This window comes from Tupaia chinensis, unplaced genomic scaffold (assembly GCF_000334495.1).
Source record: "Tupaia chinensis unplaced genomic scaffold, TupChi_1.0 Scaffold000226_1, whole genome shotgun sequence".
NCBI lineage: Eukaryota > Metazoa > Chordata > Mammalia > Scandentia > Tupaiidae > Tupaia > Tupaia belangeri.
The window spans coordinates 3,471,650-3,484,588 of record NW_006159701.1 but is presented as its reverse complement, the minus strand read 5'-3'; the positions used below and the strand labels follow the sequence as shown (position 1 = coordinate 3,484,588).

The following is a 12,939-nucleotide window of genomic DNA, read 5'->3' as shown; positions in this document are numbered from 1 at the left end:
CACTCCAGTCTTTCTCCTTTATTCTTCTCTTGGGATTTTGGGCATGCATGCACATGCACCTGGTGTGATTTTTCAAGCTGCTGGATCCAGGACTCAAACTGCACAGTGGGCCATGTGGGATCCAGCAGCCTTAACTTCCTCACTGCCTGCTGGTCCTTCTTTAACTTATTATCAATGCTTTGATTCCTTTTAAAAATATAACTTACTCATAAATTTGTCATTATAAAAATACTTTCGATACAATGAGTTTAAAATTAATTTTAAGAGAAGAAAGAGCTGATATGATTTGCAACAGTCAGAACTGAGAGCAGATCTCTTCTTGAAATTGATTCTAAATGTACCAAAAGCCAGCGTTGGAGAGAAAAGACTATTCACAGCTGCAGATTTGGTTAGAACATTGTGTTGAGGCCATTGGGTCGTCTGACTCTAGGTTCCAAACTAAATAATGGTGTTTTCTAAAATAGCTTCCAATCTCTTGCATGTGCTTTAAGCATACAATAGGACAGACGGATAAAAAATAGTAACAAATAGAAGTGCAGTTTCTGGAGAGGTAGGAATGATTACTCCCAGCTGAGCAGGTAAAACACATTGCTGCATGAAGAATGTGTTCTTTGCTGATTCTCAAGATTCCATTTATTTTTTATTTTTTATTTTTATTTTTAATATAAAGTGTCTGCAAATAGAAACAAGAGAAAATTCACTTGAAAGTAACAGAAGATACAGAAAGCATAGCAAATTGTATGCAGGTAAAAATCCATTTTAGCCAGCAAACAAACAGGCATTGGCTGAGAAGCTTGCTGATGGCTCCTTTTGTTTCTCTTTGATTTAAAGCCCTGTGCCTGTAATCTAATTAACATCGAACTGAGTTGCAAGTACAGTGGCCTGTTTGGTTCAATAATAATACATTTATATGAAAGGTTAATGAAATGAATTTTCCCTCCATCCAATTCATTAAAAATTGTTCTACAATCAACGGCTGCTAATGGAATAGAGATTAAATATTCATGTTCATAAATTTTCTGTGTCATTTCTGATTTTCCTTCATTTCTGCCTCTATAGGTTGAATTTTATAAGTACAAGAATTCCTAGACAAAAGCGCTGATTTAGAGGTTAATTGCACACCATTAATTCTTTTATCAAAGAGGTAGTGTGGAATATTGGAAAGAGTATGGCAAACGGGTTTGTCTCACTCTGTACTGTATCATTTGGGTCAAGTTTTTAACCATCTCTTTTGTACAATGGTCATTATTTAAGAACCTCTTGTAAGACTGAGGCCAGCAGGTGGGCATGGTGGTTAAGACACTGGACTCCCACATAGCTGACTGTAGTTTGAGTCCCAGACCCTGCAGCTTGAAACATGGTGGGTGCATGTGTGTGTGTGTGTGCCCAAAATCCCGGGAGGAAAATGGAGAAGGCACTCCAACATGGCCATCACCCTTGCGGGTGGGGGGGCGGATTTCCTCACTTTCTCTCTCACTTTTCCTTCCTTTGTCTTGCTGGTAAGTGTACTACCCTGTGGCAAAAATGTAAAAAAAAAAAAAAAAAAAAGAGCCTCTTGTAGGATATTGTGAAGGTTAGTGATAAACTATGGAAGGTACCCAGCGTAGTGACTGTCACAGAGAAACTGGTCAACAAATGATAACATAGAAAAGGTTTTGGAAAATAAAATCTCTACATATATGTAATAAAACGCAGGATAATTTATAGCACAGAACTGGTATAATATGGGGCCCTTGAAATTCTAAAATAGGGCCCAGGCTTAGGCCTAGGAAACACAGTAATATTGTAGTTCTAATAATCAGTGTATATCAGGGTAAAGTCTCTGAAACAGAGTGTTTATATCCCTACAGATAGATATTATTGATACTAATTTACATTTTGTGTGTGTTTATGTGTTGTTTTGGTCACTATGTCAGTCTTCCTATTTTAACCTCCCAAGTAGCTGGGGTTACAGGCACGTGCCACCATGGAAATGCCCGACTTTTTAGAGTGGGCTGGGGTCGGGGGCCCCCATATGGCCTCAGTCTGCCAAGAAGCAGGGTCTGGTATGTACCACCATGGCCGGGCCTGCAGATAGAGTTTTGGTCTCCGTTTTCTGGCACTTCTTTCTTCCTTACCACCCAGGCCAAACGACCCTATTTAACTTGCATTTAATGTTTGTTTCAAATGCTTATTAGATAACTAAAGCCTGCCCAATCAACTGTCAAAGTATAAACATTAAAAAAACCCATTTTGATTAAAAAAATTTCCCTCAAATGTACCTCCTACTTCATAGGCTTTTGAAGCAGAAGATGACAAGCATAAATTAACTACTTCCTCAGTGAGTCAAGGTGATCATTATGATCATTAATTTTTGTTTTGTGTCTGATTTTTGTCAGTCACTTACCCATCTTACGAAAGGTAACTTAAAATCTGCATTCTGGTGAAAGTGAGCTACCCGATTAAATGGCAAATGCCAAATTGAGATGAACACTATTAGGGATTTGCTTCTGTTTCATATTTATAAAGTGCCTACTCTGCATTTTATATTTCATATCAGTTAACAGCCATCATTTCAACCCTTTGAGGTCGTCATCATCTCTTCTCTAAGTGGTAAGGGAACACGAAGTCTGGTGAAGTCACGTAACTTGGCCAAAAGCATACAGCTAAAAAATAGGACAGCATTCCATTATTGGCCTTATGAGATCGCTTACTTATTCATTTAAATAATTATTTATTTAATTGTATGTATCATTATTATTTTTGAAATTTGACCAGAGAGAGAGAGAGAAATGGAAAATGAGAAAACAAGCTGCCAGGCCTGGAACTTGAACTGCGGTTGGCTGCGTAGGAGTCCAGCACCTCAACCAATACACCACCGTCGGCCCCTGTTTATTTATTTGTTTTTATTCTACCACAGTTATCTTGGGAGTAAGGCACGTAAGTTCAGTTCAGCAGTGCTGTAGTAATTGTATTTGTTTACTATATCTCCTTTACTTTCTTCCAATTTAGATTTGTGTTTGGAAGTTTATATTAGAGGAAGGCCAAACTCTGGAACTGACTACTTGGTACAGTAGTGACTAGCCATTTGTGGCTATTTAAATTTAGCTAATAAAATGAAATAGAATTTAAAATTTAGTGTCTTTGTCGTATTAGCTGCATTTCAAGTGCTTAGTTGCCATGTGTGACTGAATAGAGGCCAGTGTTGTTAGACAGTGCAGAGAACATTTCCATCATTGCAGAAAGTTATATTGGACAGTGCTAGTCTAGATCATCCCTTACCCTAAAGGAAATAAACACACAGCAAAAGTAAATTTTGATGTAGGTATCTTTGTAGGTGCCTGTTTTATACCACACTATAAAACCTTTTTGAGTTCAAGTATCTCATGCCTTCCTTTTATGTGTAAATTAAGTGATATGATGTATAATATGTAGCATATAATAACTTCTTATAGTAGATAGTATATGCATATTTACATTTTGCTCATATGATGGATTTTAAGTAATACAAGAAATCTTTTATTCACCCATATAGCACATTACTGAGAAAGTGTGCAACAGTCAACTAATATAAAATACTGAATGTGGAAATATCAAACAAAACATCTGTCATCTTCAGCAAGCAATGATTGTTAATACCCAAAGAACTAAAAAATAAAACCTCAAATCATATCTTTCCTTTAAAAATAATTTTTTACATATTTGTGAATTGTATCCATTTCCATCACAACTGAATGTCGTTTTGTGTACATGCAGTGATGTTAAAGGTTTTCTAGTTTTGGCAGCTAGTAATCATTTTCATTTTTGACCTAGTTTTGTTAAGTTATAAATCAACATTGCTGCTTTTTAAAAATGAGAATTAGCATTTCTATTTTCTCTGTTTCTACTAATTTCTAAAATAAAGTAAGGGAAAATTTAGTAAAAAAGTCATGTGACTTACAAACATTGATGAATAATGATAGTGAGGATGTGGAAGGTTTATACTGGCTAGCAGATATACTACCATGTTAGAGATAATTATTCTTCAAAATATCTAAAAGCTTTCAAATTCAAACTGTGAAAAACTGGTTAGGAAAATAAAAGCATAACATTTGAAAGTACATATTAAATAAAAATCACAGGTAGACTATTTGCAAATGCTTGAACTAAGTAATAAAATATATATTGGGTTATTGGAAAAGTCATGACTGTTTTTTCTATGCAAAAATGCATGGTGACTTTTCCAACAACCCAATATATTGTGCATATAGGACATACACTCTTAATTCTATATATCACTACGTAGTACATACATTGTTACGTGTTTCATGTGATAAGAACACACATGGAGTTGTGAGCTTTGATAGTTTATCTTGTCACTCATTTTGGGCCAAGGGAGAACAGGGTGTTAGGTTATTGTTGGGTTCAGCGACATCTTGGAATTATGAAAACCAAGAATGGAGTGTTGAAAGTAAAGACTTAAAGGTCCTTCACTGCTTCCAGCGGTATTTTCAGGGTGAAGAGTTTATAGTTTCTCATATTTAGTCTTTGAGTGTTTTTACTTTAACCCTCTGGGGCTAGAGAAATAGCCATTTAATAAAAAACAAATGCTAATAATACAAACAATTTTAATAACAGGTTGTAAATATTTTGGCCATTAGTTATGTTTTTGTTACTGCTGAGCTATTACAGCATTAGTTACTATTAGTATTTACTTTAGCTAGCAGTCAAGACAGTCATAGTTTTTTATGTTCTTTCCGTCTATACTGTGAACGCCTTCAGGGAACAAGTCCTGTCTTTTTACTCAGTCTTATATGTCACAGGGTCTGGCACTGTAGATTTTAAGGGAATGTAATTAAAAGAAGAAAGGTGTGGAAATTTAATTTTTAATTTAATTTTTAAGGACTTTTTTTTTTGTCTTGCTAGAGAGAGGGAGCCAGAGAGAGAGAGAGAGAGAGAGAGAGAGAAGGAAAATTGAGAAATCGCCCCCCCCCCCAGGAGGGGGAATGACCATGCCATAATCCCTTTTCCTCTTGGTATTTGGCACATATGCATATATGCCCAGCGTGATTTTCAAGCCACTCAAACTGTGGTCAACCATGTGAGAGTCTAGCACCTTAACCACTATGCCACCTGCTAGTCCAGGAAATTTATTTTTTAATCCAGTCATCTTTATATATTATTTGTGAGGTCATTTGGTATCATGCTGGAATAATCACTGTGGCTTCTTTGTGGCGTACGCCAATAAATGAATGAATGAATTGCTAGGAACACAGATTGAAAATCTAGGCATCCCATTGCTAGTCTATCATCCCATCCCTAGTTACTAGCTCCCGTAAGTTTCTCTTTGTCCTGGTTAAAGCTGCAGCTTAAAAACCATTGTTCTCAGGGTACAGGTGTTCCACATAGCTGGCCTGTGTTGCTCTCTCCATCTCTTCATGACCAGTGACCAGAATGGGTATATTTGGTGGGTTTGTGTGGTGAGGGTAGCTTTGAGCTAAGGTAACTGGGCACCATGTCTTCAAACATTGCCTCCTGGGCTCCTACTGCCCTTGGTATGCTGCTCATAGGTGCCCTCTGTTCTTACTGCTCTCATTATTCTCTTATAGTAACCCACAGTCCAGGTTTTATCATTATCAGTGACATAACTCTTGACAAAATGTAGATAACCAATTTTAATTCAACAGCTATTTGTGCATGCATTGAGTACAGCATGAGGAAAAGTTAGGAGAGATGCGCTGAGATTTTGGAGCAGGCTTTGTCAGGGCTTGACTCATTGTTGCTATCTTGACAAGATACAACTGTAAGCTTTTAACTGATAAACTCTTATAAAGTTGGACTGGGGATTCCAGAAGGGCATAGGGGAAGACCAAGGAAGGCCTTTGGGACTTTCCTCCTACACTTCTTTTTAAAATTTGCTCTTAAAGAAAGAAAGTCAAGATAGTGGGGGGCATGACCCAGTCTTCCCTTTTATCATTGAATTTCTGAGCATCCTAAGAAAACAGACTTGCACGTTCTTCTTGATCTGCTGTCAACTGTAGACTGTAGCTTGCCTTTAACGTTAATCTTTGCCTACTTCCTACGTGGTAGGTAAATTATATTGGGTCATCAGAAAAGTCATGATGCATTTTTGCATAGAAAAACAAAAATATGTCATGACTTTTCCAACGACCCAGTACTTTTCAGTGATTTTATTTGGCAGACAGTGAAACTAGTTGCTTTCTCAGCGAAATAATGACTAATAAAGTTTTGTTTTAAATATGCAAGAAGGTATCAAAATTCATGAGATATAGTTAAGATTTTTGTGTTGTTTTATAATATATACCTGGACTCAGTAACTACAGGTTTTTTGTCTCTTTCCATAAATAATAATAATTACAGTCTATAGGTATTTGACATATTTATAAATGCATAAATATACAGAAAATTTTAGTTTAGCTTTTATATAATATTTGTAGACTTATGTAAATTACAGCTTGGATTATAGAAGCCACCTAAAACGTGAGATGAAAAGGGTAGTGAAAAATGTCTGTAAACACATTAAAGATTAAAACAGTAGCTGAGTCCAGTGAAAGGAAGTGATCTTATGAATTAGTAATGAAAGTGCATTTACAGGTTATTGTCTTACTGGGGTCTGAGTTGTAACAGCTGCTGGTAGTTTAAACTAATAGAAGCCTGAATAGCCCATAATATTGAGAGTATTCATTCTGTGTATGGATTGTTTTTTAATAGAAACACTGAATGGTGTTGCCTATCTTAAATTACCTCAAAGAGTCATTAAAAATGAAATAAGATAAGACATGTAAATACAATATATTTTATAATCATAAAAGGTACTTTCTCTCACTCCCCATGTAGCACAGGTAATAGAAAATTACTGGAATATGTATTAGGTTTATTGAGCAGTAGTTTTAAGAGTTTGAAGCTTCATTTAGAGCCTATGAATAGAATTTGAGACAATTTCTAAATATATTGGACTAAAAAAAGTTAAGTTTGTATAAACAATATCGTAAGAGTACCTCAATTGAATAGGCCAGTTATCTTTAAATCAGATGTTGTTCTGTAAGTAACAAGTGCCTTAATGTATACCAAGTCCTTTGTTAGTTACATACTGGGAACACTGTCTATTTGCTTGGTTTCACTCTGTCACTTGAAAGCAAACTGCAAACTATGCTAAAATTTAAATATTTAAATTCTAAATTTATATATCATTAATTCTCTGGCCCTTTCTACAGTTAACTAGGAGGAATATTTTCTTATAATCACTGGTAATACTAGATTTTAAACTAATCTAATTAAAGAACACAAAGGACAACAGTCTTTTTTAGTTTCTAAGCAAAGCACAAATTTTAGATAACTGATTTTAAATATTATATCTGAAAGATTGTTTTAAACCTATATATAGATGTAGCTGGGCCAGTCTGTGGCATGGTGATGAAGGCCATTGGATCCCACGTGGCCTACCATGTGGTTTGTTCCAAACTTGGCACGCATGTCAGAAATCCCGAAAGCAGGGAGAACAGGAGAAGTGATTACAGTGTGACCATGCTCCGTGGGGGGTGCTTTCTCACTTTCCCTCTCTCTCCCTCTCTCTTCTGAGAATACATGTGCCATCTGGCAAATTTTTAAGAAAGTATGTAGTTATGTTATGTTATTCATTATTAAAATTCTCTTTAAGTAAGGCACACATTAGATTTTTTTCCTTTTAGTTATATAAAGAGAAAATATCAAATTAATGGTATTTATTTCTCCTTTATCTTGCACTATACCAGACACTTCAATAATACATAAAGAAGTCTACAAGTCCCTGGCATTGAGGAGCTTTGAAATTAAAGACGGGATGAGGGATATTTTTTAAATGATCAAAAAGTAATATGTGAATAAATACTCAAGAATATGATAAAATCAATGTGTCCTAGATGTGAAAAGAAGGAAATTTTAAATATAAGTTACCTGAAAGAAGTAAGCTTACATTTTGTGACATTAGAAGAAATCAATTTGTCTGAAGCATTTATATTTGTTTTTTAAAACTCTAAAATAATTACTCATTTTCTTTTTTCCTTTGTTTTAAAGTATTTACTTCATTTTATTTATTCATTGATTTATTTTAATTTGATCAGAGAAAGATGGGAAGGAGTGAGAAAGTAAGCCACCAGGTGCAGGACCATGGTTGGCCATGTGGGAGTGTTCAGCACTTGAACCACCATACCACCTGCTGCACCCATTATTTTTTCTTTTAATATGTAGTTATAAATATAATTTGTCAAAATATGTGATCAATATGGTAAAAACATTTGCATATGAAGTCATAAATGAGATCAAGGTGAATGTTTATGTCTTTTTCTTTTTTTAAAGATAAAAATCCAGCTATAAGGAATTAGTCTGTGTAGTGTGTAGGTAAATGGATAAGAATGTGTGTTTGTATGTATCTGTCCACATCATACTCAAGGACTGCCTGATCTCAGTGCACCCATACCCCTCTACTACCAGTTCCTGAGAATTTTTCAGTACCACCTTATCATATTTACCCAAGTAGAGCATGGAGATGGAGATCAGTTCAGTGGGAACAAAACAGGATTTGGGGATACTGGAATTGACTGCGTCGACCAGGGTCTGCACGATGGCATGGTTGGTTGAGTTTAGGTGGTCAGTCTGTGGAAAGGGGTAGTCCCCACGGCAGTTGAAGGCCTGATAGCCTGGTGGGGCCACAATCCAGTCATTCCAGCCCAAGTCGCTAAAGTCCATAGAGAGCGAGTGGAGCTGACAGTTCTTATTCTTTTTCCTGGTTCACTGTGAATGATGCTTAGGGCCATGTTTAACCTACTGGCATCAGTTCAAGGCATGGCCATGGCCATCATGGCCAAAAGTGACCCGGAAGGGCTGGAGCTGGGCCCACTCCCCACTCCAGTGAGGTAGTGATGGGCATGTCAAGACTAGCTGACTGGGGACACCCCATCTTAGTTCTGCCACCCTGTTACTGTAGCATCAACAATAGCCTCATGGAAGCACAGTGTAATGAGTACCATGTGCATTGTCTTTCCTTTATTTCCAGGCATACTTCCGGCAGGGTGTTGCCCTCCAGTACCTCGGACGTCATGCCGATGCCCTGGCAGCCTTTGCGTCTGGTCTGGCTCAAGACCCCAAGAGTCTCCAGCTTCTGGTGGGGATGGTAGAAGCTGCCATGAAATCTCCTATGAGAGGTAAATGTGATAAAAAGTACTTGATCTGATATTGTAACTGAACATTTCTAGGCTTCCAAGACTATAGGCTCAGGCACAGAAAATTGATATGTTACTAAATTTGCTAAGATCCAATGTTTTAGACAAAGGGAGATCAGGAATCGCTGTCGATAACTGGTGTTAATGACGCAGAGTAGTATGATGGAAAGGCCACTGGCCTGGAAGTTGTGGACCTAGATTCTACTCTTAAATTTTTTATTAACTGCACGATTGAGGGTAAAGGAATTTATTTCTCTTGATTTTAGGGTTGTTTAAATAATCTCTTCTGTATTTTTGTCATTATAAGATTCTGCAGTTCTCAACCCCAACATCTCTAGTAGGAAATTGATTTGTTCAGATGGACCAGTATGCCTTCTAGGAATAATCAAATAAGGACACATTGACATTCTTATATTTAATAAAAGGAAATATGTATTTAACTACAGGCCATCTAACATTTTTCAGAGATGCATTAAAAGACTATATTGAATTAAAAGGATAGGGAAAAAAACATGACAGACACTAGTTTACATTTATTCTCCATGTTATTATTTCTACTTTATACCAACTGGTATTCTGAAAAAATAAGAATGAAAATAGTGTTGAAAATAGTGTCGTGGAGGTTGGAGGAATCCTAAGACCCAAAACAGACTGGTTTCATTGTGAGGAATGTTGCTTTTTGAGAAATGAGCTCTTGAGAAGATTTGACTGAAAGTGCATATCAGTTGCTATATTTGGGGAGTAATGGAGGCACCAAGACAGATTAATGGCAAATAGTAGACAGCTAATAATGTTTCATATTAGTTAGGTTATTTCAAGCAGAACTCTGTTTTTGACTATTAAGTGGCACATTTTTGAATTTTTCATACTGGAGAATGAGCCTAAACATTTTAATGGCTGTATCATTCAACATTTTCCTCAGTTTTGAAAATGGTGCAATATTAGATAGTTTTCATATGATAGCTAGTATAGTACTTGACTCAAAATATGTGATAAATAAAAGTTTGATTTACTAATTGGTACTCATATAGTTCTTGGAAAACTCATGACTATAAAAATATTTTCTCAAAAGTTGGGATTTCAAGTTTTGCAAAATAAAAAAAGTGATAAAGCCTCTCTTTGTGCAATTTTATAACATGTGCAAAACTGAATCTTTGCTGCAGCAACCTAACGTCGACTCCCACTGGTTGACCTGCTGTTAATAAACTCTGACTTAGAGCAGATGTGCTTTGGAGCTCCAGGGCTTGAGAGAGGAGGGGGAGAAATGGACAATAACAACAACGAAATCAACCTGTCTTCCAATGTTTCTTGTATTTTCTCATTCTCTCCCGATGTCCCCCACAAGAAATTTACATGGAACTTTGTTTTTCCATGAAGATATCATCTCTTTATCTGGTGTTTCTGCTGCTGCCTTAGAATATGCGAGTGAATGTGTTGAGATCAGCGGAATCATACTCAGCATTTTGCCTTTGAAGCAATTTGTTTGGATGAATGTAAGGAAATCTCATCCGCACCGCGAGGAGCAGCTCAGAACTGCTGTCACCCTTAGGGTTTTTCTGTGCCGTGCTCTTTGCTGTCTTACAGTGAGTGACCTAAGGCCGACCCTGGAGAAATCTGCTTCCTACAAGTGCTGGGAGCACTTCAATATTTTCTTCTTTTTCCTTAAGGCAGTTTAATTTATCTCGTTTATTTTTAGCCTTGTCTTTACCATCATATCCATTCCAGCTAGATTTTGCTTATCAACATGTTATAGTCTTCTGCTTTGCACAGTGTCGTTCTGTACACCATCCCATATCTTAATGACCCTTCTTTTTGTCCTATGGTTGTAATTCACAAAATCTGTCTTCATTTGCTGCCCGTTTTCTACCCTCTGCCAGCCTGCTGCAACTTTCTGAGCTTCTGCCATTGTATAGCAGTGCAGTCTGGGCCACTTTACATGTAGGTCTGGTCTGTTGTATCATTTGCTTTCCTTTAGCAGTTAAATATATGCATACATCTATATATGTATGTATGTCTGTATGTGTGTGTGTGTGTGTGTATTATATATAGAGAGAGAGTCATCTGAAAAGTCATGACGTATTTTTCTGTTTTTTGATGCAAAAAATGCATCATGACTTTTCTGATTCAATTTATTTACATTTTTAAGGTTTATATTTAATCACTGTACATCTTTACAGCATATAAAATGTTTTCCCAGTATCGATACAGTGCATATTAGTCAAGTCAAAGATATTACCATACACATTATCATCAACAGATAAGTTTTCACTCTTGTGTCTATTAAATGTGTTTTTTCCCCCTTGATTCTCTCCTTCTCATCTCTTCCTATACTGTCTCTAGTATCTACAGTTGCTCTCCCTAAAGGCAGCGAGAAATCTTTTAGATCAGGTGCTTCTGGAACTTCAGAAAGTTCATGGAAAAATTAAATTCAAGCACAAGTTTATTTTAGTACCAAAAAAAAATTAAAAATGAAATGCATGCGTAGTTTTCTCATAGTAGGCATATTCCATGAATTTTTTGAAGACTCCATGCATAGATGAAGCACTCATGACCTGCACAGTGTTTCTGTGGGTTGGCTGATTTCTTTATTTTTTTCTCAAGACAGGGCCAACCTACCTGAATATTCCCTCATTCCATATAAATTTATTTATCCACATTGAAACTCATTTGATCTTTTATTATTGTTGCCTAATTTCTAATGAATTAAATTTGTACTTTTTTTTAAAGTTTCAGTTGTGCTCACAAACAAGATATCTGTTAAATTATTTCTGTATCAAAATAGTATGGTTTTCTTGGATCATTAATGAAAATATAAAAATAGGCATAAATGTGAAGACATACACTCACATGGTATCTCAAATTATTCTTTTATTGTTTTCCATTTCTTCTTTTTAGATAGTCTTTCAGCAATTTCAGTTCATTGTATCTGACAAATGTTTAAACAAATTTGGATGTTGGAGCATACTGTTTTTGCCAACCATGAATTTAAAAATATAATTACAAAGTGAGATTGACTTTACCTTTATTTGTTCCTCTAACAACACAATAGCTGCTTCTTGCTGAAGGTTCCCTTGTGTCTATTCTCTCTTCCCATTAATTGAGTAATCTAAAGACTATTACATTTATGGGCTATCACCTGTTGTGTTTCTATGAGCTTCCCAGGTTCTGAGGAAGCTGATTTTATGAAGTGCTGATGGAGAATGTCTATTGAGCGGAGACGGAGACGCTTTCTTTCAAGGTCAAGTTGGGGCTCACCTTTTGTTTGCCTAATTGTCCACCCTCAGGGAACTCTTCCTTCTGATTCTCTTTTAGGTGGTAGTCACTTTTCATAGGAGGATTGCTACTGAAATGTTATACGAGAAATGTGGGCCTTTTCCCCTTCAAAATATTGGAACCTAATTCTGGCATTGTCATTTGCTAGTCCAATGACTGAGCAAGCTTGCTTCCTTTCTCTACACCTCAATTTTCACTCACAGGGAGGAATGACAATATCCGTCTCTCATTCTGTTCTGAGCGTTGAGCACTAGAACATAAAGGCAGGCCCGTGTAGAACACCTTCTCATCTGTAGAGTGGCCCCCTTCTCACGGGGGTGGAGGGCTTGCATCAGTGTTTATCCTTTCCTTTTGGTTATGATTGTGGAACGCACTCTACGCAGCACACAAGGCCCTCTTTATGAGCACTTGCTGGAGAAGTTTCTCTTGGACTCTCAGTATGACAGACCTCCCTCACTTTTGTTCTCATCTCTAGATACTCCCAATTACA

The 12,939-nt window shown here is 36.5% G+C and overlaps 1 protein-coding gene across 1 annotated transcript in view; it reads left to right on the top strand.

Annotated features, from left to right (window-relative positions):
• TTC28 (tetratricopeptide repeat domain 28) overlaps nt 1-12,939 on the top strand; it is a gene marked incomplete in the record, with an annotated part of 584,271 nt that overhangs the window by 269,301 nt on the left and 302,031 nt on the right. Inside the window, 1 exon segment of the mRNA XM_027771579.1 lies at nt 9,011-9,158. Within this exon segment, the coding sequence (XP_027627380.1) occupies nt 9,011-9,158 (148 nt within the window).